Below are 25849 nucleotides of genomic sequence, written 5' to 3' on the forward strand. Positions count from 1 at the left end.
GGATAATTCACAGCCATTCACTCCAGAGCCCTTACAACAACAAAAACAAACTATGTTTTTGAATTGAATTACATGAATTTTTAAAAGTGCAAATTTAAAAAGCAACACCAGTCATGAAACATAAGCTCAAGCATCTTTCCTTCCAAAAGTTGGGAACATTTTGTGCAATGTGCACGTTTTAAGACACCATGCGTGTAATCACAACTACTCTCCTCAGCCTGAAGTTTCCTCTTGAGGCATCTCAGAAGTTCGAGACAGCGCTCTTCAGGCAGAAAAGCCATTCCTGAAACATGTTGATCTGCACAGCCAACACATGGAGAAAACGCAATTCTAATAAACCATTCGAGTGCAGAAATTAACCTCTTCTCAAACTGTGATTTGGTTGTGCTCCCAACATACAGAAAAGAAAGCAATTGACACACATTAGTGGTGGCAAAACTGGAAACTTCTCTTTCCTCTGGATGGTAATTCTGGAAGTCTTTGCACTTTTCGTTCTCTTGCTTTCCCTGTTTTGCCAATAAAATGCAATAAAACTGCAGGAAAAAGGAGGTAGCAATATCATGTTGTCCAAAGACAACACTACAAATTTTTTTTTCCCCATTATCTTAAACCTAAAGAGAGCCTTAGGGGTTTGTTAGAACAGTTGGTAAACTCTACACTACTTCGTTTAGCTCTTATTTGGACTATTTAATTTAGTTCTTATTTGGTCCTAGTCGGCTTTTCTCAAACCATTTTATTTAAAGGCCAATGGCAGTCTCAGCCTGATGTCTAACATCAGAAATGTTTAGAGCATGTAGTGAGATAACAGAACAAAACGTTACTATCTTTACATTAACTGCTATTTAATCAGGGTTTTCTTTTTGTGCTTTCGGATCACGGGGTACAATAACTACACTTAGGGTATCCGTTTCAATAGCATTTTTGCCAAATGTAAGCATCGGGATGTCGTTGCTCACGTTCTCAAACCAGTCCGTGGAAGATGCTCCGCTCACTGTAAAACACAATACTTCTTGTAATCGGACTCAAAATCCTCATCCATGCTGCTCGTGTCTGCCATCTTTTTGCCATCTATCTTTGGCAGAAATTGTGCATAGTCTACCCCCTGCTGCTCGTAGAAAAGAATGTAGGCAGAGTCGGTGTCGATCTCGTCGGGGTGCAGCTCCTGAGAAAAAGAGAAAAACCTGCTCTGAAATCCGCAATGGGGCAAGCATGTTACTGTCATCGAGCTTAAAATACATGCAACTGCCCCAGAAATAGTGTTTTTAACCGGCTGTTTACAACAAGGATCACATTTCCTGACTCCCTTATTAGAGTTATCAGGCTCCATTATTGACTTGAAAAGTCTGACAAATGTTATAGCAAAAAATGGGAATACTTAGGAATGTCGGAATCCAATTATTCAGTAATTGAAGACAAAACTGCTAGCATCGTGAAAAAATATTCTTAGACTTCCATTTTTAGTACTTTTTCCATCTTTATACGAAATAAGCATCTTTCCTCAGCCACGGTAGCAGCTGATGAACAGATGTTAACTCAAAAAAATCTCTCATGTACCAATTTCAGTTAACAATTTTAATATTTATCCGCTGCAACTTTCAGGATGCTCATGATTTCAAAGAACAGTTCTCACCAAATGTAAACTCCTTTGGCTCTAGGTAACTAAGACCAAAATGATGGCTACAAAAATAAATTATTTACCTTACAGCTACTGTCGTTGTAGCAGTACCACTTGTTGTTCGGGTTTTTGGCATAAGTGACATAATGACCCCCTCCCATAATTCCTGAATGGCACTGAAGAAAATGAAGAAGAAAAGTTCTGCATCAAACATCAACACCCAGAATACACAGGATAAATGATTCACAAATTCACGGTCTTTAAGCGAGCGAGAATGGTTCGTGACAATCTATACATCCAGAGCTGACTCACTTTACATACTGGAGCAGAAAAAACCATTATGCAGGGATACACTTTTCAGCTGCGCTCTGTTTTACAGCAAATCGATTTTGCAGGCAACAGCACTGCTCTGTCCCCCTTCTCAGCAGATGCCTACTTTGTGCAAGGAAGACAATCGAGGAGAAGCATTTCGTCCACTTACCGAAATTGCATATAGGTTGTAGATAGGGTTAACACACACGTCGTCTCTTTGGTCATCTGTAACGTCGTCCTCGCTGTGGTTATCCATGTGCCCGTTGAGGCTGCCGTTGCTGTAGGCATTCTGCTCGCAGATGTACCCGTTGGCCAGAGACACCTCACTGTCCTGAGCAGTATAGAGTTCGCTCTGGCTACCACCCAAAATCTGCCCTCTAGTAAGAGCATCACCTTGATCGCAAGTAAATCTCTGCTCCTGGTCGGTACCGTTCTCTTTACTCACGTCCAAATTTTCTTTGCTACTTGACAGTTTGTTTTTGCCCAGCTGCGGCAGCCGCAGACGCCCTTTACCTCTTCCTAAAGTCCTTGGGCTACTGTTTGGGCTACTGTTTTTACTTGAAGGGCAGCTGGTTCCACTTTTCCTCCCCAAAGACGGAGATGCTAAAACAGAAAACATGTGAACAGCTAATACAAGTAAACACAGGCCAGCTAATTTATCTTTTTTTTTAAATAACCAAACATTAGACAACACTGTTTCACTGCAGCTGACGAGGAGCACATAAAAGAAGAACTTATCTCTGCACACATACATACATCTATAAACTGAAATTTACACTTCAATGCAGGAGCACATTCCTCACTTTTAGTCGAGCCCACTGACACAGGCAGACAGTGCCAGTATCTGCTGTCATTGAGAAACATTTTTTCTTCTTTCTTTCTTTTTTTTAAATGGTAAAAGCTTCACTAAGCTTTCCAGGGCAAACAACAGCAGAAACGTTTCAAAATCACTGTAGGGTTTTGTCCAAAGAAGCATTAAAATTTTATTCCTAATATTTTTCCCCTTCAAAGATCATAATTGTCTGGAATTTTCCCTAATTATTACCTACCTTTGACATTACTCAAGACAGTAGTGTTAAGGGAGGATGGACTTCTGTTCAGTGTATCTCCTTCTCCTGGTGTGCAAGTGGTCTGCAGATCCATTTTTTTAGACTCCCCTTGGAGGGTCCGTGGTTCAGGAATGGTGTCAACCTGGAGCGTCAGCTGCTTTCTTTGAAGATGACTTGGATCCCTTTGTACCAAAAAGGCACTTGGGTCAAAATTTTCTCTGGGAAATTTAACAATTTTCTGAGATTTTATCCAGCGGCCGTTCACGAACTGAAATCTTTTCAGGTGAATGATCTAAGGAGAAAGGAGTTAGAGAAAATTAAAAGGAGGTCAACTGCAGCACAGTGAGTAATTTCACTGTTGAAAACCAATTTTTCCAAAACCACACACAATTTATCATACGCCAAGTCAGTGTCTTTTCCGAGATGGCGAACAAAAGCAAATATTCTTATTCAGAATGAGGGGAGATAGCTAGCAATTCAAATTTGTGACCAACGTACTTTGGCTTTGTTGCTGTAGAGGAAAATTACACCAGATCATACCAAAATAGGAGGAAGTCTCCAAAGATCCAGTTTTTTGGTGGCCAAACAATGGGTCTTGCATTTGGAACAGTAGTACATCTCATCCTCCCCCAGTTCCTCCTCGCTGGTGAAGGCTCGAAGACAACTATCCAGATTGATGGGCTCTGCTTGAGCTCGTCGGCTTTGTTCAACACTTTCGTGTTCTTCTACAATCTGAAGTGAGATAAAACTGTATCTGACTTGGAAACACAGACCAACTGCTCAGAGGAAAGCTCTATTCACAGTATCATACAAACGGCCTCATAGAGTTATTTAGGACTAAAGATAAACACTACACGCCCTGAGTCACAGCAGAAATTTCATTTCAGTTATGAAGAGGCTGACCCACAAATGATGCACTGTCCTTACTCTTGGGCTCTGCTTATAAAATTACCCACAGAGCACAAGTTTACAGAATCAACTCACAAGTTTGAATAGCTACTTGAGATTAACTCAGCTGCAGGCTTCACTCTAGACATGCTGACTCAATAAAGAACAGGTCTACTCACCTGTTTATACTGGTATACGTAGAAAATGTGTTAAATTAGTGTATTTTGCAATATATTGCGGAGGCCAGATCAAAAGCAACTGACAACAAAGAGAAAATATGCTGCTATGGTTTCTTCAAAGCTTTCTTTCCACACTATGGTCATGTAAGAGGTCTAACATTAAGCCATTAATTTATCCAGTGACTATCGACTTCAGTTTAACAGAAAATGGATAAAAGAAGCATCATTTGCAAAAAAAATCACCCCAAAACGCTATTATAAAGCTATTAAAAAACAGCAAAGGGTTTGCGTTGGAATTTTACCCGTTCTTGCGACGTCTGGTAGCGCAGATGGAGCGCTGTTGGATCCCAGTCTACGGCAATGTAAGCGTTCCCAACACAAGCTCTATCTTCCGTGCACTCAATTTTACAGCCACGGCAAAATCTAAATTGAAAAGCGAGAGGTGGTAAGCAAATTGTCCAATAACTAAGTTTAACATTACTTGAACGCTCCAGTTCTGCTCTGTATTTCGTAACATATGCAGCCCCAAAGTTTCAGGCCTTGCCTTCAGTGCAAAAGAGGCGGTTTTACAAAAAACCCACCAGCGTCAGTTTGCTGGTTTACTACAAAACTTTAATAGGGATGAAAAATCGAAGCAGCTGGGTGAGCTCAACCATCTACGTGGTTATAATGGTGATCAAGTCTACCTATGGCACGAGAAAACTATAATGCTCTGTCTCCTCAAGTACTTTACAGGACAGCTAATGCAATTTATTTATCTAACTGTAAGACACTTATTCTAAACTGAATATACGGTCTGAATGCCTTCCAGCAAGGGGCTGGATTTTTCAGCAGCATGTCTTTGTTTAGGGAAAATTCCCAGCATGCTTCCAGGATGAATATCTTACTGTCCATTTTAGTTCTTACTCTTCAAGCGAGCGTAGATTATTTAAATCTAGAAGTTTGGTTTTGTATGGACCCCCCACAAATAATCCACACACGTGCCGGCATATATACCCGTACTCAAACAGAATACTGCAAGGGGTTAAGACTTTTTTGATAATCTCACCTCTCTCTCCTAATTCAGAGTTTCTGTGTCAGCAAAAGCTTTCAGCTCTCCAAGTCATAAAAGCTATACTACAGTCAAAGTCTGCCATGTGAGAGTTCCGGTTAAATTAGATTCTAGATTCTTATTGTTTGATATTACCTCTGAAGTCTGAAACATATCACAAATCCATTACCATAAATTACATTTCTGCTGGAGCGGTTCCCTTCCTTAAATCTCGAAAGGACAATTTACCTGTACCATGGACACCAAGCACAAGAATTTCCATCCTTCTGAACTACCCTGAGGGTGAATGGATACTGATAGCCCATGCTATCATCGCTGGAACACAAGAGAACACAACATGAAACACGAGCGCACATTCCGACTGCCAATTTCCTTCCTTCACTATGCGGGCTATGTTTACTTGAAAAAACCAAAAACAAACAAAACCCCCCACTCAAAATCATAATTTTGATTAAAGTACTAAGACCTGCCTTTACGTTGCCTGAAGTTGTCAGATATAATTAATTACCAGTCACTGGATGAGACTGAATCAAACAATTTTGCATAAAGCCAGCCTTTAAGAGCAGCTAGAAGGTAAACCGCATTTAACCGCACTAAAAAGGATCAGAATTTCTCTTTAATTATCGCCATTATTGAATCGCAGGACTCTAAAATTGTTTCTTACAAAAATAACCCACTAAGTGGAGATTGAGGACAGAAAGCATTTGGGATGAAAGGGCGCACAACTCTTCCTAAAATTGTTGACATTTAAAGCTTAATTACACGCCAAAGAGTGTGTGTTCAGTGAGCAGAGGTACCATGAGAAGGCTGCTAAAGCCTGAGACGCCCAACTCACCAGTCCTGGGCGTGGTTACTGGCTTCCTGAGGCGGGGGGAAAAAGGGCTGGCGAGCCTCGAAACCTGAATCCACACGGCGTCATACAGGTCCTTCTTCCGCGTGTGAACCGTACAAGGAACAATGAGCGGCATTCCAAAGAGGCTAGGACGATTCTTCTGAGATGAAAGAAAATATAATTCCGTCCGCATCTGCGTAGGTGAAATAAGAATGACTCAGATGTAAGTAAGCACTGACTCATATCACCATAATTACTGGGATGCCGACCTTGTTACTCGTTTCAGGCTTTGGCAATTAAAATAAACCATTAAAAGTGCGCTTATATTTTCCCAATACTAAATACTGTAAATGTTGATCGTTGACTTGACTATTTTTTAATATATTTTATGATATTATGCCAATGTCACTTAGGCAATAGACTGCATCAAACATAAATCTGTATTTCAAGCACGTACAATATTTTGTATATCATATGATCTATATTTTTGGCTTTTCCATGGTGATACTGTAACGCAGACGTGCACCTAATGCTGCTAACACTTGTCCCCAAATGACCTCCAGGCTAGGCAAGCTGAAGTTTGTCAGAGAAAGAAAACCTTTAGGTCTAAGGGAGGTACTACAGACATGCACACAACTTACGACAAGCAGACAACCTAACTCTCACGCTACAGCTCCCATTTATAAGAAAGATTTAACATGCTGTAGTGGTCAAACAACTTGTACGGGTTTTTAAGCTGTACAACCAGTGGCTTCGAATGGCTCAAACGCATTACACCAACAGCCTACGAGATTCTGCAAGATTTGAATCGAGGTACTGGTGACAAGGGTGCTCAGTGGCCACTACTTGAGGGAAGACAAACACACAGTAACGAGGGAAGCAGAAAAGTCGCCTGCCCCGCAGCCACCAGGCTCTAAATGTCAACAGCCTCTAAAGACTCTATAACACACGCAGAACATGTGGCTATCTGAGGTGTTCAGCCACCCAGCTTTGATATTTAGAGTTCAATTTAAGTACCGATGCTTTTACGCAGTGTAGTTAATGCTAAAGAACGACTCAGGAAGGTACCATATATCTTCACTCTGTTTGCGGACAAGAAAGAAGGCTTTTCCACATAATGGCAAAGAAATGCATTTCTAGTAGCTCCTCTAATTAGATTTTTTTTCTGCTCAAAGAATCTGGAACATTTAATCAGGGAGTTAGCGAATGCCCAAGTATGCATCTCAGCATTAAAGAACTGGGAAGCACGCCAGTACTAAGGAAAGAAAAAACCCTGCACCAGCACTAGACATTATGATTTAAATTTACAAGAGCTGTGTTTCTGTAGAACTTGGTGCTCACTTAAGAGCTAAATGTATTCCTGCTCCCTCTTCTTATAAAGATTAACTTATCATACGGACATTAAAAATCCCCACTGACTTTCTCTCCAAGTGTGTCATGTGAACAGTTTAGAACAAATGCAAAATGCACCAACCATTTTTCTGTGCACCGCAATGATATATCCTGTACACGGACTATCAGCAAGCAAGGGCACGTGACCGTTGAGAGTCCTGTTGGCAAGGGTGCGCTCCGTTCCGCAGGGCACCACAGTATTTGGCATTCCGTTTGGAATGAGGGTGGGTTTCGGAAGGTCCCCGTTCATCATTATGTTGGGTGTTCCATTAGCTGATGGCCCAGTGGAGACATCTGTAGGCAGACAGACCATGACATTCTCAGTTATCTGCAGTAACCAGAATTATCACAAGATTTTTAGCTTTTCCATTCTGTTCAGTGTGCTTTATGCAATATCTTTTACTCTCCTTAAGCCCAACATCTGACCTTTTATTTGCCTGCAACTTGGCAAAATCAGAGCACGCAAGAGCAAAGAATAAGAGGTGTTTACAACTCAGATGTGAAACCCAAACAATAAAACGCAAATCATGCTTCCAATTATTTTCTATGTCCTGCCTTAGAGCCAATTCACACGTAATAAAATATTTTGCATGCTTCTTGTGTCTTTGACTGAAGTGTACAGTGATCTTCAGACCACTAGCCTGGGCATGATCCTAAAAGAATCCCAGATCATCAGTAGATGCTGAGATATGCTCACTGTTTCTCTGTGGATAAGAATCCTCAATTATTTGTCTTTTATTTATTTAATCGTTGATGTCCACTCCTTACCAAGAAGGAAGGGTTTCTCCTGAATCTCTCTGCTACCTAAGCACTGTGCATTATAAAGGGAAAAGAAACCTTTTCTTTTACCTGTCTGCACAGGACTTGATGCCGATGTAGGGGATCCTGGAATTGGTATTTCAAATGCGCACAAAAACCCGCTCACCGATAACCGTACTTTCTGGTTGTCTTGAGGAAAGTTCTTCAATAATAAAAAAAGGAAAGTTGGTCAGACACGTGAATACTTCTACCCATGAGTCCAAACAGGTTTTGGTCTTTTGAAAACAGCACAGCCGTCAGCTCAGCCCTCCCCTCCCACCTGCCTTCTTACACCTCTCTAGAGGGTAGAAAGGGAGCCCAACAAGCACAGTCCTCTGCAGATCTCTGCAGCAAGACCCGAGAGAGTTACTAATGGTTTTCTAAACACACGGAGAGCACTGAGCTTCAAGCAGTTTTCATCTTATTGACCGACTGCAAAAAAACCCTTCAAACTTATAGATACACACACATATACACACTAAAGGCAGTCATCACTTACGCCTCCAACATCTTGATAGTGTTTAAACTCATCAAAGCACTCTAACTTGAGATTTATTACCTCAAGATGATTTTATAATTTTTTTCCTAAAAATATCATTAGTAATCAATTCAATTAAGCATCTGTAAGCTTCTACATCACTATTAATTTTGTTTACAAGTGGTTTATTTTGGTTCATTGTACTTTGATTTTAAATCTATTTAGAGCAAGCCAAATTATGGTTAAGAACGAACTAGAAGTTCATACAGAGACATAACTAAGCAGATCTTTTTATCACATATTTAGTTGAATTATTTCACAGTTCTTGTAAGCAAAACCTAACGTCAAAAAGAATAAAGAATTACGCTGCTCTACACAAATAACAAATGAAAATACCAAAGTACGTTGCAGCAACAGTCAGGTTTTTTTCTTCTTACCTTTATATTGGAGCTATGCACTTCTGCAAGCAGAATTTGTTCTGGTTTGAGCCCACAGAGTTCACTTAACTGTTTTTTCAAACCTGTATACTTTTCATCCATGTTCAGTCTCAGGCCATATCGAACAGGAGTAGTACCATCTAATTTAATTACTTTCAAGAGGAAAAAAAAAATACGCTGGTCAGCAAACCAGGAAAGTTTTAGTAAGAATAATATGTTACAGCGATCTATTTTCTAGAAAGCAATTTTTTTCCCCACTTGAAGATACAATTTATTTTTTGCCAGCCAATTTTCAAGGCCTGTAGACAAACGTCAGAAAATCTCGTGTTGTGTAAGCGGTAGAAAATGTTTTCAAAATTTGTTTCACTTTTTTTAATCATCTTTCCTTCTGCCTCTTCTCCAACAATATGTGGGTTCCTCATAGGATAGTTCATGACCTGCGAAGCATTTTTTGTTTGTACACTCCCCCAGCTCTTCTTTTTTGCTCTAGGTAGATTCAGGACAACCTCCACAACAGAGTGAACAGAAGGAAAGTTCTCAGAATCTCCATTTTACATGTTTCTGCTGAAATCCTTTAGTCAAGCCTAAAAATGGGCCATCTATGCTCTGTTTTAAAAGGTTTTATTTTAGTTCAGCTGATTCCAGTGAAAATTCTTGTACTCTACTATACGAAATATGGCTGTACTACTTACAAGTGTAAGCGCTAAGCCAAGTAAAATCCAGATGTTTTATAGCTGCTGAAAATCTGCTCTACATACACACTTTTTTTTAATACTGACAAGTTTATAGGGTTAAACATTACTACTCACCTGTAATTTCTAGGTGCATGTAGCTATCCATTGGCAATGGCAAGGATAAAAAATTAAAAGGGTCAAATCTAACACTTATATGCCCACAAGTTTTACATTTGACTTGTGACTTCAGCTGCCCATGAAATAAATCTACAACGATGGATCTGTTTCTTCTCAGATGGTTTTCCCAGGCCTAAAATGAATTACAAAAAACCAAGACTAAGTTAGAAACTGAGAACTACTTGCTTCAACTACAGGAAGTAGGGTAAGCTGGAAGACCTCCACAGTTTCATTGGAAACATTATTTCCATACAAGTAATTTATCAGTTTCTAAAAAATAGGAAGCAGTATTTAGTTTCAACACGAGCTAAGAAAAGTTATTTCAATTAACATAATAATCAAGGTATGGCATCATTTAAAGTACTTTTGAAAGATCATTGGGTATCTTGAAATGTTTTGATACTTCATAATTCTGAGGAGGTGTTCAAAATGATGTGAAGCATCATCTTTACAGCTTTATTATAATACTTAAAACAAGTCATTTTCAGCTCAAAAACTTTAATCCATACCTCTGCTGCTACTTCCCAGTCTGGTCGACCATCACTATCTTTCAGTTCAACATATGGCTTGTCATGAACTCTGTTCAAATCCTCATGAAGACCATCCAAAAGAAAAGCCAGAAGCTCCTGGGAGTCTTGCTGTTGAAAGCCATTAAATCTTGGAGCATATTTTGCTATTGTCCACTATAAAAACCCCAGAAAGTTATTTAACATCACATAACAAAAGTTGTAACAATAAATCAAAATATTGCAGACAAGATCCCTGCTGTCAACGAGCACAGATTCAATGGCCAAGAGTTGAAGGTAACTCCCTATGCTTTGAGAATAAAAGATCACTTAGAGGGACAAAGGATGATGTGTTTGTCTAAACAAGGGCTAGAAAAGCCACAAAACCTCTGATTCAGGTCAGGCAACTCCTTTGACCTCACAGCCACTGAGCCATGACTCCATTCCTCAGAAAGCTGCTCAAGTCCTCAGCACCAGGACGGATGAGCGCTGGCCTCCTGCAGACGCGCATCCTGCGCCCGCCCAGCCCTTGCTGAACATCTCCCCTACACTCCTTACAGGCAAAAAAAGCAAAAAGTTTGTGACCAACCTGAAGTAACCTACATGATGACTGACTGACCGTCTACAATACGGTCACTGGTTTCAACTGCCAACTTCCTAACACGTGAAATATAGCTCCAAGTTTCCTTCCCTCTCTCTAGGGGAGATGCTGATTTGAGTCCCAGAACCATGACAATGCAGGTAACATCAGGAAAAAGTGCATTAAAAGATTTCTGCTATTCAAAGAAATTCCCACTTTCTACCTTTAAATAACACCGCCACACTCACCCGCAGCTTTAAGGGTGCTATATTCTTCTGAGTTCCGCTCCACAACTCCTGAACCAAATCCCCGTAGCACTTGGCCATGTGTCCTTTCATTCCTATTGGATTTGTCCTAAAAATCACACCACAATTAATATCATACTAAAATTTAAACAAAGCTCAAGCAGGAGGATACATAAGGAAGCGCAACGGCTTCCTGCTGGACTGTTTTAAGTCTCCCAGAAACAAAAGTATCTACTTTCATGTAAGCAAACTAGTATTCGCTGTACAGCTGATGGTTGGTAACGCTGAAGTTAAAAGGATTTACTTGTACTGTACACTTCTGAAAGCTGAAACTAATTTTAAAGAATTGTTACAGCATTTCAAATGGAAAATTACCTGTTAAGTTCATAAAGATGTCTTCCTGAGATGAAATACCGTGTTAGAGGTTGTGTATTACTGACACACTGGATACTGGAGTTCATGAAGCACGTGTTACCCAGGTTGCTTAATCCAGTAGCACCCTTTTCAGTAGGAACTGAGAAAGAGAAAGTGTGACTGTACCAATTGTGCAGATGTGAGAAGTTCAGAACCGTGTCCCAGTCAAGTTAAGAATACGACATCTTCCCAGTAACCAATTCAGTTTAACCTGCTCCCAATTACGAGACTACAGCTAGCAGAGAGGAACAGTCTGCTCAACAGATCTGCTCTCTCAATTCCATTTAACAGAAATTAAGGGATTTTGTTGGATCTGATCCATCACAGACATCCCTACAAACCATATAAACTATTTTCATATCAGTGATTATTGTACTGAAATTCCTGGATTGATTTGTTAAAATCTTAACTATTCATTCTCTTAAAAACCATCCGAGATAACAATGACAAAATTTGGAATTTGCTACTGCTGCATCTGAGCATCTACAAATCTCTATCTATCTATACGTCCAACCCTCCCACATTTCCAGCATCTAAGTCAATAGATCAGAAAGAACAAGCAAAGCAGCACAGGCACAGAAGACCTCTTCCAATGTTAAGCGCACTTCTATTAAAAAGAGTCGTTTCAACACAACATAGCCTCTTGGATTTTTCTTTTCATCATAATTCAATTACTATGCCGAAATGCTTACCTTTATGTCTGTCTATTTTACTGCTGTTTGCTATAAAAGACATCTCTTCTGGCCAGCTCATGTCTTTGTTTCGAACTAGAAAGAGATATGGTATGAAGATTTTTTTTAATTGTTACTTTATCCAGAGAGATGATACAGCTGAAGAGGCTTAATTAAAATTTTCTAATATTTGAGAGGAAAATTTTGCTTTTCTGTAGTTATTATTTTTACTAGTTTTCCTTTGCATGTTTCCAGTCAATACTGGAAATCACCCTAACACTGATAACGTTGCAACCACGCCAGTAACATCTTCAGAAAGCAGCCTTGAAATGTCTTTCCTGTTGGGTAATAAATTTTACAGCACTTATTCTAGTACTCAGTAAGGATCCCCCGGATTTGAACAAATCTGTTCACTTCATGAGCAACCACTAATATTTATTGCTGTTACGAACCTTCTATTACTAGATGCTGCTCATCCTGGATTTTAAGATACTCCAGTCTGTGATCTTCATCATCCAGCAAAGTAAGATAGTTCTGGAGGAGAAACACTTATTACTTCTAGATTTAAAAATCTCTGAGGATATTCCAGTCTTGAAGCAATAAAACTAAACATTATTATTAACAATTAACAATTTCTTCACAAAAATGAAAGCACCGGTTTCCTACCCATATTAATTAAAAACGGTAGTTCACTGATCTCCAGAAGTCTCTAGTTCAATGCTTTAATTTTATGTGATATTTCTTTAGAAGGAGAGAATTACATGCACTTAATGACTGGGAGGAATGCATTCTGCTTGTGCATTGTGATTCATTCATGTACACGTTTGAAAAAGATCCTGGATGGCTGCTGGCTTCTGTGCCAAGAGAAGCCTGCAGCATCATGAGTGCCAATGAAAGAATATTTTTGTATTTCAATTTAAAACAGTTTCTATGAAACTGCCTGTCAAGCCTTTTAATAGATCAACCAATTGCCTATTTTTAAACATATCAGAGGATAACCAAATGTTAACAGGCAACTAGGAACACAGATGATAACATTTTCTGGGTCATTAACACCAAAATCTAAATTTCACTGCTTGGAGAGCACAACAAAGCCCAGAAATCAAGTGGCTACAGTTTTCTAACCTGGGCAACTGAATTGCAAAGGAAACTTATGTCCCCTAATTTTTTTTTTTCCTGTGAATGTGTATTTTACTGTTTCTAGAAAGGGGTAAGATACACAACACCCAATAGCTGATAAATTAAAAATCAGCAAAAAGACCGACATTACCTCACTGTTGTATAACCAGAGGCGCATATCTTCTTCTTTTATACGTAGCCTCTGGGAGAGATATTCATGGATCTCTTTAATTGTTTGCATTCGACTAAAGCAGCCGGTGTAAGCCAACACTCTTTTTAAAGGAGCGTTCGGTGAAGGAACATTCCCTGTGTTCACAGGTATAAGAAAAGAGCAAAAGATAAGGTACATCCCCACAGGCCAACCCAAATCACACCAGTAACAACTCACACCCTGCAAGTACTGCGTGAAAAAGCTGTGCACAGTTCTACTGTTTTTGTGGATAAAATAATGAGTTAGATCAAAAGGTAATTGTTACTAGTTATCGGGGACAACAAGCTTGCTTTCACAAAGTAGATAAATTTACCTCCCCCTTCTTAAGGGGACCTATTAGAAAATTGCTCCCCTAAGATTTCATAGGAAAGAAAGAGTTTAAAACAAGTTTTAGAAGACAGTGCTATTCTTTTATTTCTCTCCAAGAGAAAGAGTTTCAAACTAAACGATAATTTTCAAAATAAAGGACCTCAAAATTTCATGAGAATTTTCTCTTGGAGGGAAGACTAAGTAAAAAATAAGGTCAAAAAAAATAAGCCTGACTATTCTTGGAAGCAGCATGACTTTGCTTTAGCTCTTCTATGGAGATGAATGCTGATCCATGAAGATGAAATCAGCCTGGCAGTTCCACAATAAAAGTATTCTTAATAACCCAATTCCTCAGAACACATTCTGTGAAAGTGCCTGGGATTTTCACCAGAATTTCTTAACAAATTAATTCCATCAGACGAGACCGCTGCTCTTTTCTATAATACGAGCTCATCTTTAAATAAAACAGTTGCACAAGAGATGAGACCAACTTCACGTGTTTTTAGTTTAAACTTAGGAAGTTCCCCACTCCTCACAGAGACAGGTCTGTCACACGTTCGTCAAAAGCTTTTATTACGCGGCCAAACCCAACTGGGCGACTGCATTACTTAAGTAACGAGATGAGTGACACTTCTGCTTTCACTGTCAAAAGATTAAAATAAAATAAACGGTACCATACCAAAAAGATGCAACACTACATGCAATTTTGCGAGAGAGTAAACCTGCACTGTAATCATCTTGTAAGTCAGCAAAGCATCAATTTTGCGTCAGTATATCAAGCAAGTTACGGATTTCCTTAAAGAAAACAAAAAAAACCTAAACATTTTCTTAGATTAGGGGTCAGAGGATTAGTTGTAAGATTACAGCAAGAAAGCGTATTTGAAAACTCAAAAAGATTAATAACTGATTGGACGAATAAATTAGTGCAGAGTGAAACAATTCCAAATCAAGGTCAAATTTGGCACATCAGAAGATTCTCTTCATTTGAATTTGGGCATTTTAGGATGTTCAAACAAAGCAGTTTCCATTTTCTCAGGTTAAGTAGGAAAACCAAATTTGGGTAGCAGGCAGTTTCTGTAGCGGAACTCGATCAAGCAGGCGGCTACTACCTACATATCAAGTCTGAGACTCGACCCGAGCGGTGAAACATCAAGCATCTGCATGAGATTTTAAATCACAGGCTAACACTAGCAAGGCTAAAGGATTTAATTTTAAGTAGTCAGGTGAGCCTGTTACTGGACATATATTACTGGGGATGCATATGTACGTCTGCGTGGATCCACACAGGTGTGCGGACATCAAGTACTTCTTCCAATGTGTCGTGCAAGGCAAGTAGGCAGCTGTGCACACCACGTGTGACTGCAAACAAACCCTGCAACACCTCGCGGCCGAAATGGCTCTAAAGATTATTCTTGTAATGGCTCTAAAGATTATTCTTATAGCCCATTACCTGTACAATCTTTTGGTGAGCTTACCACTACAACTACAGCACATAGATTTTAGTCAGATGTTTACACTTCCTACTGAACTGTCTTTCTGAACCGCATCAAATAATGGTCTTCCTACTCCATTAAATCAATCCCTTTCTAAAGAGTATTACCTCTTTTGGGGCACTAAAGCCTAGCTGCCCAGGTAACTCCGAACCAGCTGGCCAAACGATTTCCTTTACTGTACCACTGCACTACCAGACACACCCCAATGCACAGATACATCTGTCCTATGGCTACAAAATCATCTACCGACGGGATTAATCCGTCCTGCCCTTCTCAGCCACTTAGTTTACGCAGCGCTCATTCCTCACTTGCAACTCACCACGCTATCCACGGTAAAACTGACCTCACTGAAAACGCTCCCTCCGTTTTCAGGAGAGGAGAGGAGAGCAGGAAAGCCTTCACATATCTTTACCAAAACGCTGACTGCGCCTCACAGTTGATTAGCTGGTGTGCAAGCACAGGGACAGCAAGCTGCGGGTCTCGCTTTCTTAGAAACTGCGCACTTGTGTTCTTGCTGCATTCTTAAGTTACCTCTAGGTAAATGCTGGGGAAACATTCTCAGGCTCATCATACCCATATTGACCCAGATGTTGGACTGCTGCGTTCGAGTGGCAGGCTGCTGTCTCAGGAAGAGCAGGTAGCGCGGAAACAACTCGAGCTCAGGCACGTTTGTTTTGCTGTTTTTGATCACCTAGGCAAGACGTCGAAACCAGATTTTAGAGACTGCTCATCCAAACGTGGAGGAAATCTCAACAGGAATGGAAAGTAGTGATTAAAACAGGCAGTGAAAAAAAATAAACCGTGTTTTATTAGGAGATGAGAAATCTTCTCAACTTCTTATGAGGTCTTAGGTAAATATCCACAGGAATAACAATTTACTGATTTCTAAGCACTTTTTGAAGCTTATTAGTTGCAGAGTGTCAAAACCAAACACCTTACTTAGTGGAGCATAGCTTTCTGTACAACACCACGGAAAGAACGTTTTTATAATTCCTGAAATATATGTGAATCTACAATGAACCTCATTAATTCTACTCAGTGTACACTTCAATATAAAAATTTCACAACTGTTGAAGAACTTACATGTGCTGAATAAGCCCTTTGATCTGGACTTTCTGAACTATAGGACCTCCATACTGTAAGAACAGATAAACTTGTTTTTGTTGCCTTCTGGTACGTTGACAGAAAAAGCTGAAACTACCCCAGAGCACGACCTGTAGCTTTTCAGTCTCTCTTTCCACAAAGGTTTTGGCACCTAGATCCACCCAACCGTAGACATACATAAACAGCAGGAACGCTCACTATTTTTGTGACCGTTTGAAGCAGAAGAAAACACTCAGCTTAAATCACGAGCAGCAATATAATGCACTCAAGTGCCACAGTATTAAACTCCAGTTACAACAAAACCAGCAGATACTGCATTTTTGGGAAATAAACCCCGTAATAGTCTCTGCTGTGGGGTGGGAGGCTGAGACTGTAAGTGCCTTTAAACGTGGTTACAAGCAATCAAACCGTCTTCAAGAATTCAAGTGTTGGGATAACAAAATGTCAAAATATTCCTTAACTACGGACTGAAAAGTTACGGTTTATACACATGCTATTTTTATTTTTTAGCAGACAGGATACCCAAATGAAAATTCCCTCATTCTGAACCCTACCGCAAACATCTCAAGCACGTTAATTTGTGTATAAAGAGACGTGGCCTTTTCTGGATCACGAAAGGTGTTTGTTTCCATGGAGAATGCACAGGAGGAGGGTAGCAGAAGCCGGCGATTTTTCCACTATAAAAATCCCTGTCAGTACTATGGCTACCAGACCAAATTGTCAAAAATCACACAAGCTAATGCTCTGCCATTCGCGACACTGACTGGTTGTGACAGTCAAAAAAATCCCCTCACTTCCTATTTTTTAAATGTAGCTCCTAGAAAAGACTACCTGACGCAGAATAAAACCAACCACTATATGGAATAAACACACTCAACAGAAACTGAAGAAAGTTTCCACTGTTTCTAAGTGAACAGACCAAATTACTTCAATTTTTCTTGCCTCTAACATCAGCCTACTTTTTTTATAAATTCTCTATTAATAATTCAAGGCATGCCAGCTTTGGCTCCAAACGATGATGACCTGTTAATCGTTTTGCAGTATGGCACACAGAGAAACAGAGATATAGCTCAATAAATTGAGAGCAAATTACAGGACTCTACAATGGCTTGTGCTATATAATTACTGCTTCTCTTTCAGAAACACTGTCGCTGTTTTAACTGCAATCAAAAGAATCTCACTGAAATAACACGGACTAATTATTAGGCCACTTAGTCAATTCCGTTTAATATATAGCACTGTCACATTTGAAAATTATGTTCTGCAATACTTGCAGCATTGTGATCCAAAATAATTTTCAATGTAAGACATTACAGCTTCAATATCGAAAATACTAGTGTTAGTTACCATAAATCTATTTCAGCTCTTCCAAGTTTTTTTTTCTTTTTTTTTTTAAGCGAAACTTTAACACAAACAACTACATATACCAGTCCATCTTTGGTAAGCTCCTACCAATCAGTTCATTTTACTAGAAGGCTTGAAGTGAGTACAGGTAATTAAATAATTGGTACAAAAATGTCATATTACTGATTTGTAACTATAGAGCAGCTCACTCTTCAATATTTTCATTGAGACTATCCATTTTGGATGAAGTGGGAGATAACCACAACAGATTACCTGGCAGAAGCTCGGTCACATTAGGTTGTTTCTATTATCTTGGTGGTTATGGTAAATAAACAGTGTCGCTAATTACAACTCACCGGCCTGGGCAAGGACAGATTTGCTCCATACCAATGGTAAAGTGCTCTCCAGACTGGTTCTGGTACCATTACGTAGTCTTTTCCTTCAATCAATTGTGGAGATCGCTTTAATCTTCCGCCCTCCATGGTTAACGATGCAGCCTTTAAACAAGAAGGGATTGTATCAAGTCGCAAGCGATAAAAACAGCATACAGCTCGAACCATTTCAGTTCATGAACACAGAACACATAGCTCATGAACATAGAAATATGGTATTTAAATGCAACAACAATCAACACTTGAGTTTCACTATTTGCCATTTCTCTAAAAGGCCATCCAGTATAAAATCTGTAACACGCTTCTCCCTCGCGGCACCTACTCCGACAGCTTTAGACATTGCATAAAGAAATCCAATCTACGTTCATCACTGATGGTGCTGGTCTGTGCTCTACATTTGGTGTACATGAATACTGGAAAAGCTGCCAGTTTTGTTTTACTACTTAGTCAACTATTTTCTGGTTTTATGCAACAGTAATAGACTCATATTTAGACTGAAAACACACAAGTGTTTAATAATTCAAATATTTTACATTTAATGCCAAAAGTTGTGTTTTCATAAATGCCTTTTTTCATTTGTAAGTTTTAAGAACATGGAGAACGTTTCTCATCTCACAAACCACTCGGTAGCAGCCTCAGGAGCAGAACACAATGTGTTCATTGTAAAATAAAGAGTAAGAAACTCTATTTTTGTTATATGACAAGGCAGTGTTAATTCAGAATTATGCCACTAACTGAAAAAAAACCCAACAATACATGAAAAGCTGTAGTAAAAGTGTACAAAAAGATACTCTTCCTATATTCACATGACTCAGATGCATTCACCTTCACCGGTTCCTGTGTTACGAGGGGTTGGTTATCAATCGCTCCTGGTTTCTGAGGATTCAGCTGTAGCAAAGTATTCCCATTGGTTCCAAGAAAACACTGGTTATTATTGTCCGAAGTATTATGCTGCCTGGCGAAACACACGTCAGTCCCTGGTGTGCCAGCATAAAGAGTATCTGTAACAGAAGGGAAAAAAAGGAACAAAAAAGACCCACCCAAACGCAACACAAAGACCTCTATTTCAGTTCACGGCTCCATAAATCATAAATGAACTACACTTTTGTATTCTTTTTTTGTTTTCAAAAAGGTCATTGAGGCAAGTTTGCTATCCTTCATACTTCAGGAAAATACACGACTCTTCCAAATTACAGAGTGACAAGTACACTACTACTCTCCAAAAAGGTAGAGTGGATATATGAGATCCAAATACCAAAGCAGGTACTTACACAAACACATGTTTGGAAACAGCCTAACTAGGTTTGCATGAGCAAACGTGTTTATCATTTGCTTGTTGACTGGATATTTGAGTATCAAACTCCTGAAAATCTTATATGCAAAAGTGAATATATAGGCAATGATGCCTTTCCCTCCAACTTTTTCTTTTATAGGACCTCCCTCCTTTGGTTACGCAGAACGGGTTAAAAAAAATAAAATTTAAAAAAAGAAAGAACCTTAAAGAACCTTGACATAAAACTTGTCTCCCTTCCTGCTCTTTCTCTCTTGCCCAACCCCTACCCCCAAAACCATCACAGTAATTTATCTACTTTCAATAGATGTTACAATACACATTTTAAAATACCAGCTGCAAGGTTCAGCTGTCTTAGAAGAAAAAAAAATCATCTCAAATTCTCACAAGAATAAAAATCATCACTAAAATATCTCCTTCTTTCAGAAAGTTGGCTCCGAGAATCTGCACAAATTCATTTAGATCACATGCCCTGTAAAACTGCAAGTTTGTTTTTCCTAATTTTTTTTCTGCTTCTTTCCTCTCTGTAGTATCTGAGGTCATCTCATGGCAAGGCAGGGCTCAACACCAACTAGGTATGAGCTAGAAACAACTCATTGTGAGGACGTAAGGGGGGGAAAAAAACCCCACTCAGTAAGTAAATGACAGGACAAAAACCATCCTGAAAACAATTTTGGAAACTAACCACAGCATAAAAGATGATCTGCTGTTTAAACAAGACCGTCTCTTGTTTATCTATCGCAAACTAAAAAATCCAAGCAATTTGCTGATGTCCACACGCAGGCCACCTCTGCAATCTAAACTGTTATCTGCCCGCCTGGAGGAATCCATGCAGTATGAAGTTTTCTCAAAACCTGCTCTACATTAAACCTCCAAGGAAATAAGATGTTATGCTTACTGCTGCTAGTAGTCTCTGAGGCTTCTGATGCAGTAGAAATATTATCTGAAAACTTTTCTTCTGTTGCACTGAAGTAATTAAGACCTCCCATTTTGTCTTCTCCCTGTTCTGAAGTATTGGCTGCGGCAGCTACGAGCGAATTCTTACCTCCACTCAAGACAGATGAAGGCTCTATCACAACAGGGTTTGCATCCTAAAATTGGCAGGGAAGTAGAAAAGTTAATTATACACCAATACCAAAGGCGTTTAGCATCAGCCAAACGGCCAAAATTGACAGCTACGTGATGACTTCTGCATATCACAACAAGTTTTATAGGAAAAAACCCAGCAAATAATTTCTACATCTACTGATGAAAAATGTGCAGCCAAAACCGTACAACCAATTGAATAAACTCTTCTGCACAACATAAAAATTGTGAAACACCAGAACTATTTTCTCTATCGAGATACATAATTTCAGCCAGCTATAATTACAGGCTATAAATATTTGAAGATTTGTCCTTGTTGAATTTCATATGGTTAAAAGAGAATAGCAACCGCAAGAATAAAAAAACCCACTCTTTCTTCAAACATGCAGCATTTTAGTCTTCCCTAACTTTGTTGTGAAACTAAGTTCCCTTGTTTCCTCTGGAGAAACAGCACTGCAAAGGCAATCTGGCTCACACATTGGCAAGACAAAGGTGAAAGAAGAAAATGTGAATTGCCCCAAAAGCATAACTTTCCTGCCCAGTACAGACGAGATTTGAGAAGAATACTATCCAATTTATAGCACCAGTCACAAAAAGCAACAGCAATAAATGAGAAAGCAGAAGAAAAATGGAATTAACTAAGCCTTAGAGACAGAAAAAAAAAAATCTACGCAATGAGCATCATCACTGTAATAACACTGGGAAAAAGGCTGTTTCCTGTTTTATGTCGTCCCTTATTTGTCACATCGCTAAATGCAGGATCTTCTCAAATAACAAAACTGTGCAGCAGAGCTAAAAGTATAAAAGTATGTTGGAATTGCAGGAATCATTTGTAGCGTTTCACTGAACTCTGAGTGTTCTCTCTGCTTGAGTGATGGACGGAGCGAGTAACACTTCTACACAAGGGATGAGGTAGGGAATTGTGCACCTGAGTACTTAAACTATGACAAGGACCAAATCACCCAGTATGTCAGGCACTTAAGCCATCATTTGTCCAATTTGCTGTGCACAAAGAAAAAATTACATAGTTAAGCATACACTGCAGTTTTCTGAATATTTTTATTTTTTGTAGTTATGAAGCAACTCGAATACTTATGTGACTATAAATCAAATTATACCAATTCCCTCCTTCCTTAACCCAGAAAACACACAGGGTGTATTTGTGGCCCAAGCGAAATCAAAACCAAAACAGGTAGTTTTATCACTGAACGGATTAAAAACCATAAAGAAAGTACCCTTGTGTTTTTATTTAAAAAAAAATACTGTGACATGCAAGAACAATGAAGTGAAGTACAGCAGTCAAGGACAGTGAGCGGCTCACCACGCGTCGATGATTCAGCAAAACAATTATTTTGCACTAAGAGGCAGGAGACGCTTAATTTCAAGCGCTATTGGTTAAGAAGTCGCATGTTCCACACTCATTTTTTCGTCAACACCTTCACGAATACAAAGAAATCCCTTATACAATGTACACTATTATCATACTTACGTATTTGACGTATTCCTTCCACTGGTGCCACCAGGGCATTGCAATAAGAAACCAGTTGTGCCCCGGCTGAAGGCCATACCTGCTTTCTCTTTCTAACCAGCCTCTGCAGAGAAAGAACAAGCAACACCAAGTTAATTGAAACAGGGCAATTACAGTCCTTCCTTTGAAAACACTAAAAGGCCATTCTGAAGCCCATTGAAGATTCTGAGCAAAACACACACCTAATAATCTGCCCTTCCTCTTCCGGCGTGGCAGGTCGTAGCCCCAGAACTATATGACACACCTGCAAAAAAAAAAGCAATTCTTGTTAAGAACTACAGAACTATGAAAGAAGCATTAGGTAAGTAAAAGGAAAGAACAACTCTAATATTCTTCAGATTCTTTTTAAAATTATATAGTAAGACTACCTGAAGTCAAACAAATCCCTAAAAAAGAATTATTTTGAGCCATGAGATTCACAACCATTCCCACTGTTAAGACAAAGATACCAAGAATGCCAAACGCCCCAAGACAAATTAGGGTGAAGAGCAAACGAATTTTCATTATTTTCAGGTCTGAAGCACATGCTATGAAAGATCTCAGTGAATGATATGAAACAGATACACAAAAATTTAAGCTACCTACACGTACTGGAGAGAGGGAATGAGGAATTGGGAGAATGCAAGCAGTTGAAAGAGGATCAACTAAAGGCGAAAAAATATGGAAAGGTGAAAAATGGGAAGAGAAGGTTATTATAAGGGACTGAAAGGAAAATAAGCACATGAAGAGACTGAGGGAGATGTTTAAAGCAGTCCAAGCACCCAGTAATCACTTAAAATGCTCTCAAAATTCTAGAACATTTTCTGAATGTCTGATGCTTTCTCTCTTTCTTTTTGAAACAAATGCAGAAGGAAAAGGCACCAGCTCCTGGACAGCTGCCCAACTGGAGTGGGGTTTTATTCTGAGTAGAAGACAGCAGTTCCTGATGGCTAACAGGTTACTCCTACGAGTAAAACCCCCTGCCTCGGCCGCAGGGGCTGGTTTCTCCCGCAGCTCCCAGGGCTGAACGGAGCCCGCAGCAGCTCTTGTTTCCCAGCGCTGGGAGGAGAGTCAGCTGTCTCCTCCCGAGACAGTTGCTACTCGTAAAATGATTTATATTCTTTTCCTTATGTCTCTTTTGAGGCCATCAATTTGCATCTCAGCTGGAGATTTGTAATGACTGGAGAGATATCTTATTTAGATTTATATTACAGCGTGAGAGACTATTTCACATCCTGAATAAAATAAAGGCCTTTAGCTGCTGCGGAGCAACAGATTTTCTGGCACACACGACACAGCTGGCTCTGACATTTCTTTTGAAACTCATCAGATTCTTCCTATAAATTAACCCCACTGCAAACAAGCCCATTTGTTGACGAGCTTTTCCAAGGTGCTCCACTCAGCCCGCTCGGCTTTGCTGTCTGCAGACGAGACACTCGAGCTCGTGGCAGTTCAAATAAACACCCAGACAAATCGATGGCAGGCTCTGCCCCACAACAGCCTGCAGCACCAGGAGAGGGTGCCTCGTGTGATAAAGTTATCAAAGGAAATAAAAAACCTAAATGAAACCATAGCAAGTCTCTTGGGAGAAGGATATTGTAAATGAGAACTCCAACAAGCTACATGTAACAACGGTGATGTGTCATCATCATTAAGACAAAATCTATTAAACGTTTATTCATTCCACCTTAGTACCACAGAGATATCTGTCAGTTCATCGATACCAAGTTATGACAGGGTATTTGATGCTAGACAGTCCAAAAATAAAGACAGCCCTTCCAGACGAGGCAACGTAAGCAAAACCTGATGCAATTAGAGATAAAACAAATACGCAGAACTTTCTGATTTTATTCTTTTCAGCTGTGGTGTAGCTGGTGGCCTCAGAATACTCAGTCACCCTGAAGCTCTTGGAAGAGCACAGTTCAAAACACAATTTAGAAAGTGGTCTGGGTTCACAAACAGAAGAATCAGTCCTATGCTATTCAGGTAGCCTCTTGCAACAATTTTTTCTTAAAAAAAACCAACAACCCACACAGCTTCTCTCTAACGAAATATTTTTCTGCTGCAATCTGACCTTGTAACAGATTAAGCTTCACTGGTAAGATAAGAAGGGAGCCCACTGGGTCAGAAGAACTGAGACTGTCACACAGAGCTGGAGGTGAATACTAAGTTTAGGCAAATTATCAAGGCTCCATTAGGAATATTATTATTAAAGTGTCAACCTCTGTGGAAGACAGGTAAGGAACAAACTGCAGTGAATGAAAATAATCTTAGGGGGTTATTTTCTGCACAAAGCCAGCCAGCGCTAAAATATGACTGTTTTAAGGGTTTATAAAAATCCAGTTCATGCTCAATTAAGAACAAATTCAGTACACACTTAATCCTCAGCTTCTGCAACACAATAGCAATATGATATCACAGCTTTCAAGGACTGCTTCATTACAAAAGCAATGAACGGTTCCTTTGATGGCCTTACCAAAATGTAAAGGGAAAGTGGTTGTAAGGAGTTAGCGATACCTTTTCTCATTTTCTGTGTCACTTCTTCAGCAAAGATTTGCAAGAACAATTGTTTAAGAACATGGCCTTTTTCTAACAGAAAACGTAACTGCTGATACACTTGAAATTTCATTTTACAAACAGCACGCTACGTTCACTTTAACTCATTATGCTTTAGGCACCTCCAGACATTGAAAAGAATAATAACCAGATGGAGAATCATTCCATCAAGGTAGTGCACAACTGCAAAACCACGTAACTTACCGCAACAGACAAAATCGTAAGCGTGTCAACGCAAATGCTGATGTGGCACTTCACAGCCATGCAAAAAGCTCATGAATTAATACCGTAACTTTAGAGTTTAGATTTCCTCTAAACATACCTGAAACAGTAGATTTAAAAATTCATTGGCAAGTGCACTCTTCACACTCCATATCTGGTAGTCCTCCAGAGTCAGGTGTCCAAGCTTAAAGGGGGAGAAGGAAAGGGGAAGGAAAAGCCGTCAAACCATTGACCTGTTTCTGTTAAACTGCTCATTAAATGCATCATACGAGGCACGACAAAGCCAAGTTTGATCAAAACTAGCACCTACCGCTCAGATAATAAAATCTGATCCAACAGAAGAAGAAAAATCCAGTTTTAGAGTAACACAGAGAACGAAAAAGCTTTGAGAGTATAAAGGAAAAACCATGCACGGCGTTTTAACTCCTGCTCCCCACCAGCCTGGTTCAGGGCGCGCACCCCCCGGCAGCAACCCTGCCTTCTCAAACCGCAGAGCCAGCAGAAGTGGTGTGGGACTGGTCAGGACAACCGCTTCGTTGGAAACAAAATGAGACTAAGACTTTGACCATCCAAATAAGCTCTGTACACGTAGGTACTTGCATCTGTTCAGAAACCCACCCTCTTTCTCCGGGGGTTGGAAAAAACTGGTTTGATTCATCCTGTCCTTACAATCTTACCTTGCAAGTCCTACTAAATCTTAATCACTTGCAGAGTTACTGTAGCAGAACACGGACCAATGTCAGTGATTCAGTGATAAGACCAATCTGAATTTTTTTATATTGTGATATAATTCACAGCCATTTCTACAGCAGCAGCAGTTACTCCTCCTCTTTTTACAGACCATTTTCTCCGGGGTTCACAAAGGTCAAAGTGAACATATGAAAAGAGGTTAAGTAATTTATGTAATTACCGCACTC

The 25849-nt window shown here is 39.6% G+C and overlaps 1 protein-coding gene across 1 annotated transcript in view; it reads right to left on the reverse strand.

The window, feature by feature from the left end:
* Positions 1 to 698: 698 nt before the first annotated feature.
* Positions 699 to 25849, reverse strand: part of LOC104281149 (ubiquitin carboxyl-terminal hydrolase 32-like) — a 60560-nt gene continuing 35409 nt past the window's right edge. The window contains 26 exon segments of the mRNA XM_009879050.1: positions 699 to 1162; positions 1699 to 1791; positions 2097 to 2530; positions 2977 to 3268; positions 3517 to 3708; positions 4346 to 4466; positions 5323 to 5409; positions 5930 to 5964; positions 5967 to 6119; positions 7401 to 7612; positions 8168 to 8279; positions 9032 to 9183; positions 9841 to 10015; positions 10392 to 10565; positions 11217 to 11322; positions 11589 to 11727; positions 12320 to 12394; positions 12751 to 12832; positions 13569 to 13723; positions 16004 to 16121; positions 18235 to 18375; positions 19096 to 19271; positions 20460 to 20652; positions 22137 to 22239; positions 22358 to 22419; positions 25033 to 25116. Of these exon segments, the coding sequence (XP_009877352.1) occupies positions 989 to 1162; positions 1699 to 1791; positions 2097 to 2530; positions 2977 to 3268; positions 3517 to 3708; positions 4346 to 4466; positions 5323 to 5409; positions 5930 to 5964; positions 5967 to 6119; positions 7401 to 7612; positions 8168 to 8279; positions 9032 to 9183; positions 9841 to 10015; positions 10392 to 10565; positions 11217 to 11322; positions 11589 to 11727; positions 12320 to 12394; positions 12751 to 12832; positions 13569 to 13723; positions 16004 to 16121; positions 18235 to 18375; positions 19096 to 19271; positions 20460 to 20652; positions 22137 to 22239; positions 22358 to 22419; positions 25033 to 25116 (3840 nt within the window). The 3' untranslated portion in view covers positions 699 to 988.

Source organism: Apaloderma vittatum, unplaced genomic scaffold (genome assembly GCF_000703405.1).
Source record: "Apaloderma vittatum isolate BGI_N311 unplaced genomic scaffold, ASM70340v1 scaffold23551, whole genome shotgun sequence".
NCBI lineage: Eukaryota > Metazoa > Chordata > Aves > Trogoniformes > Trogonidae > Apaloderma > Apaloderma vittatum.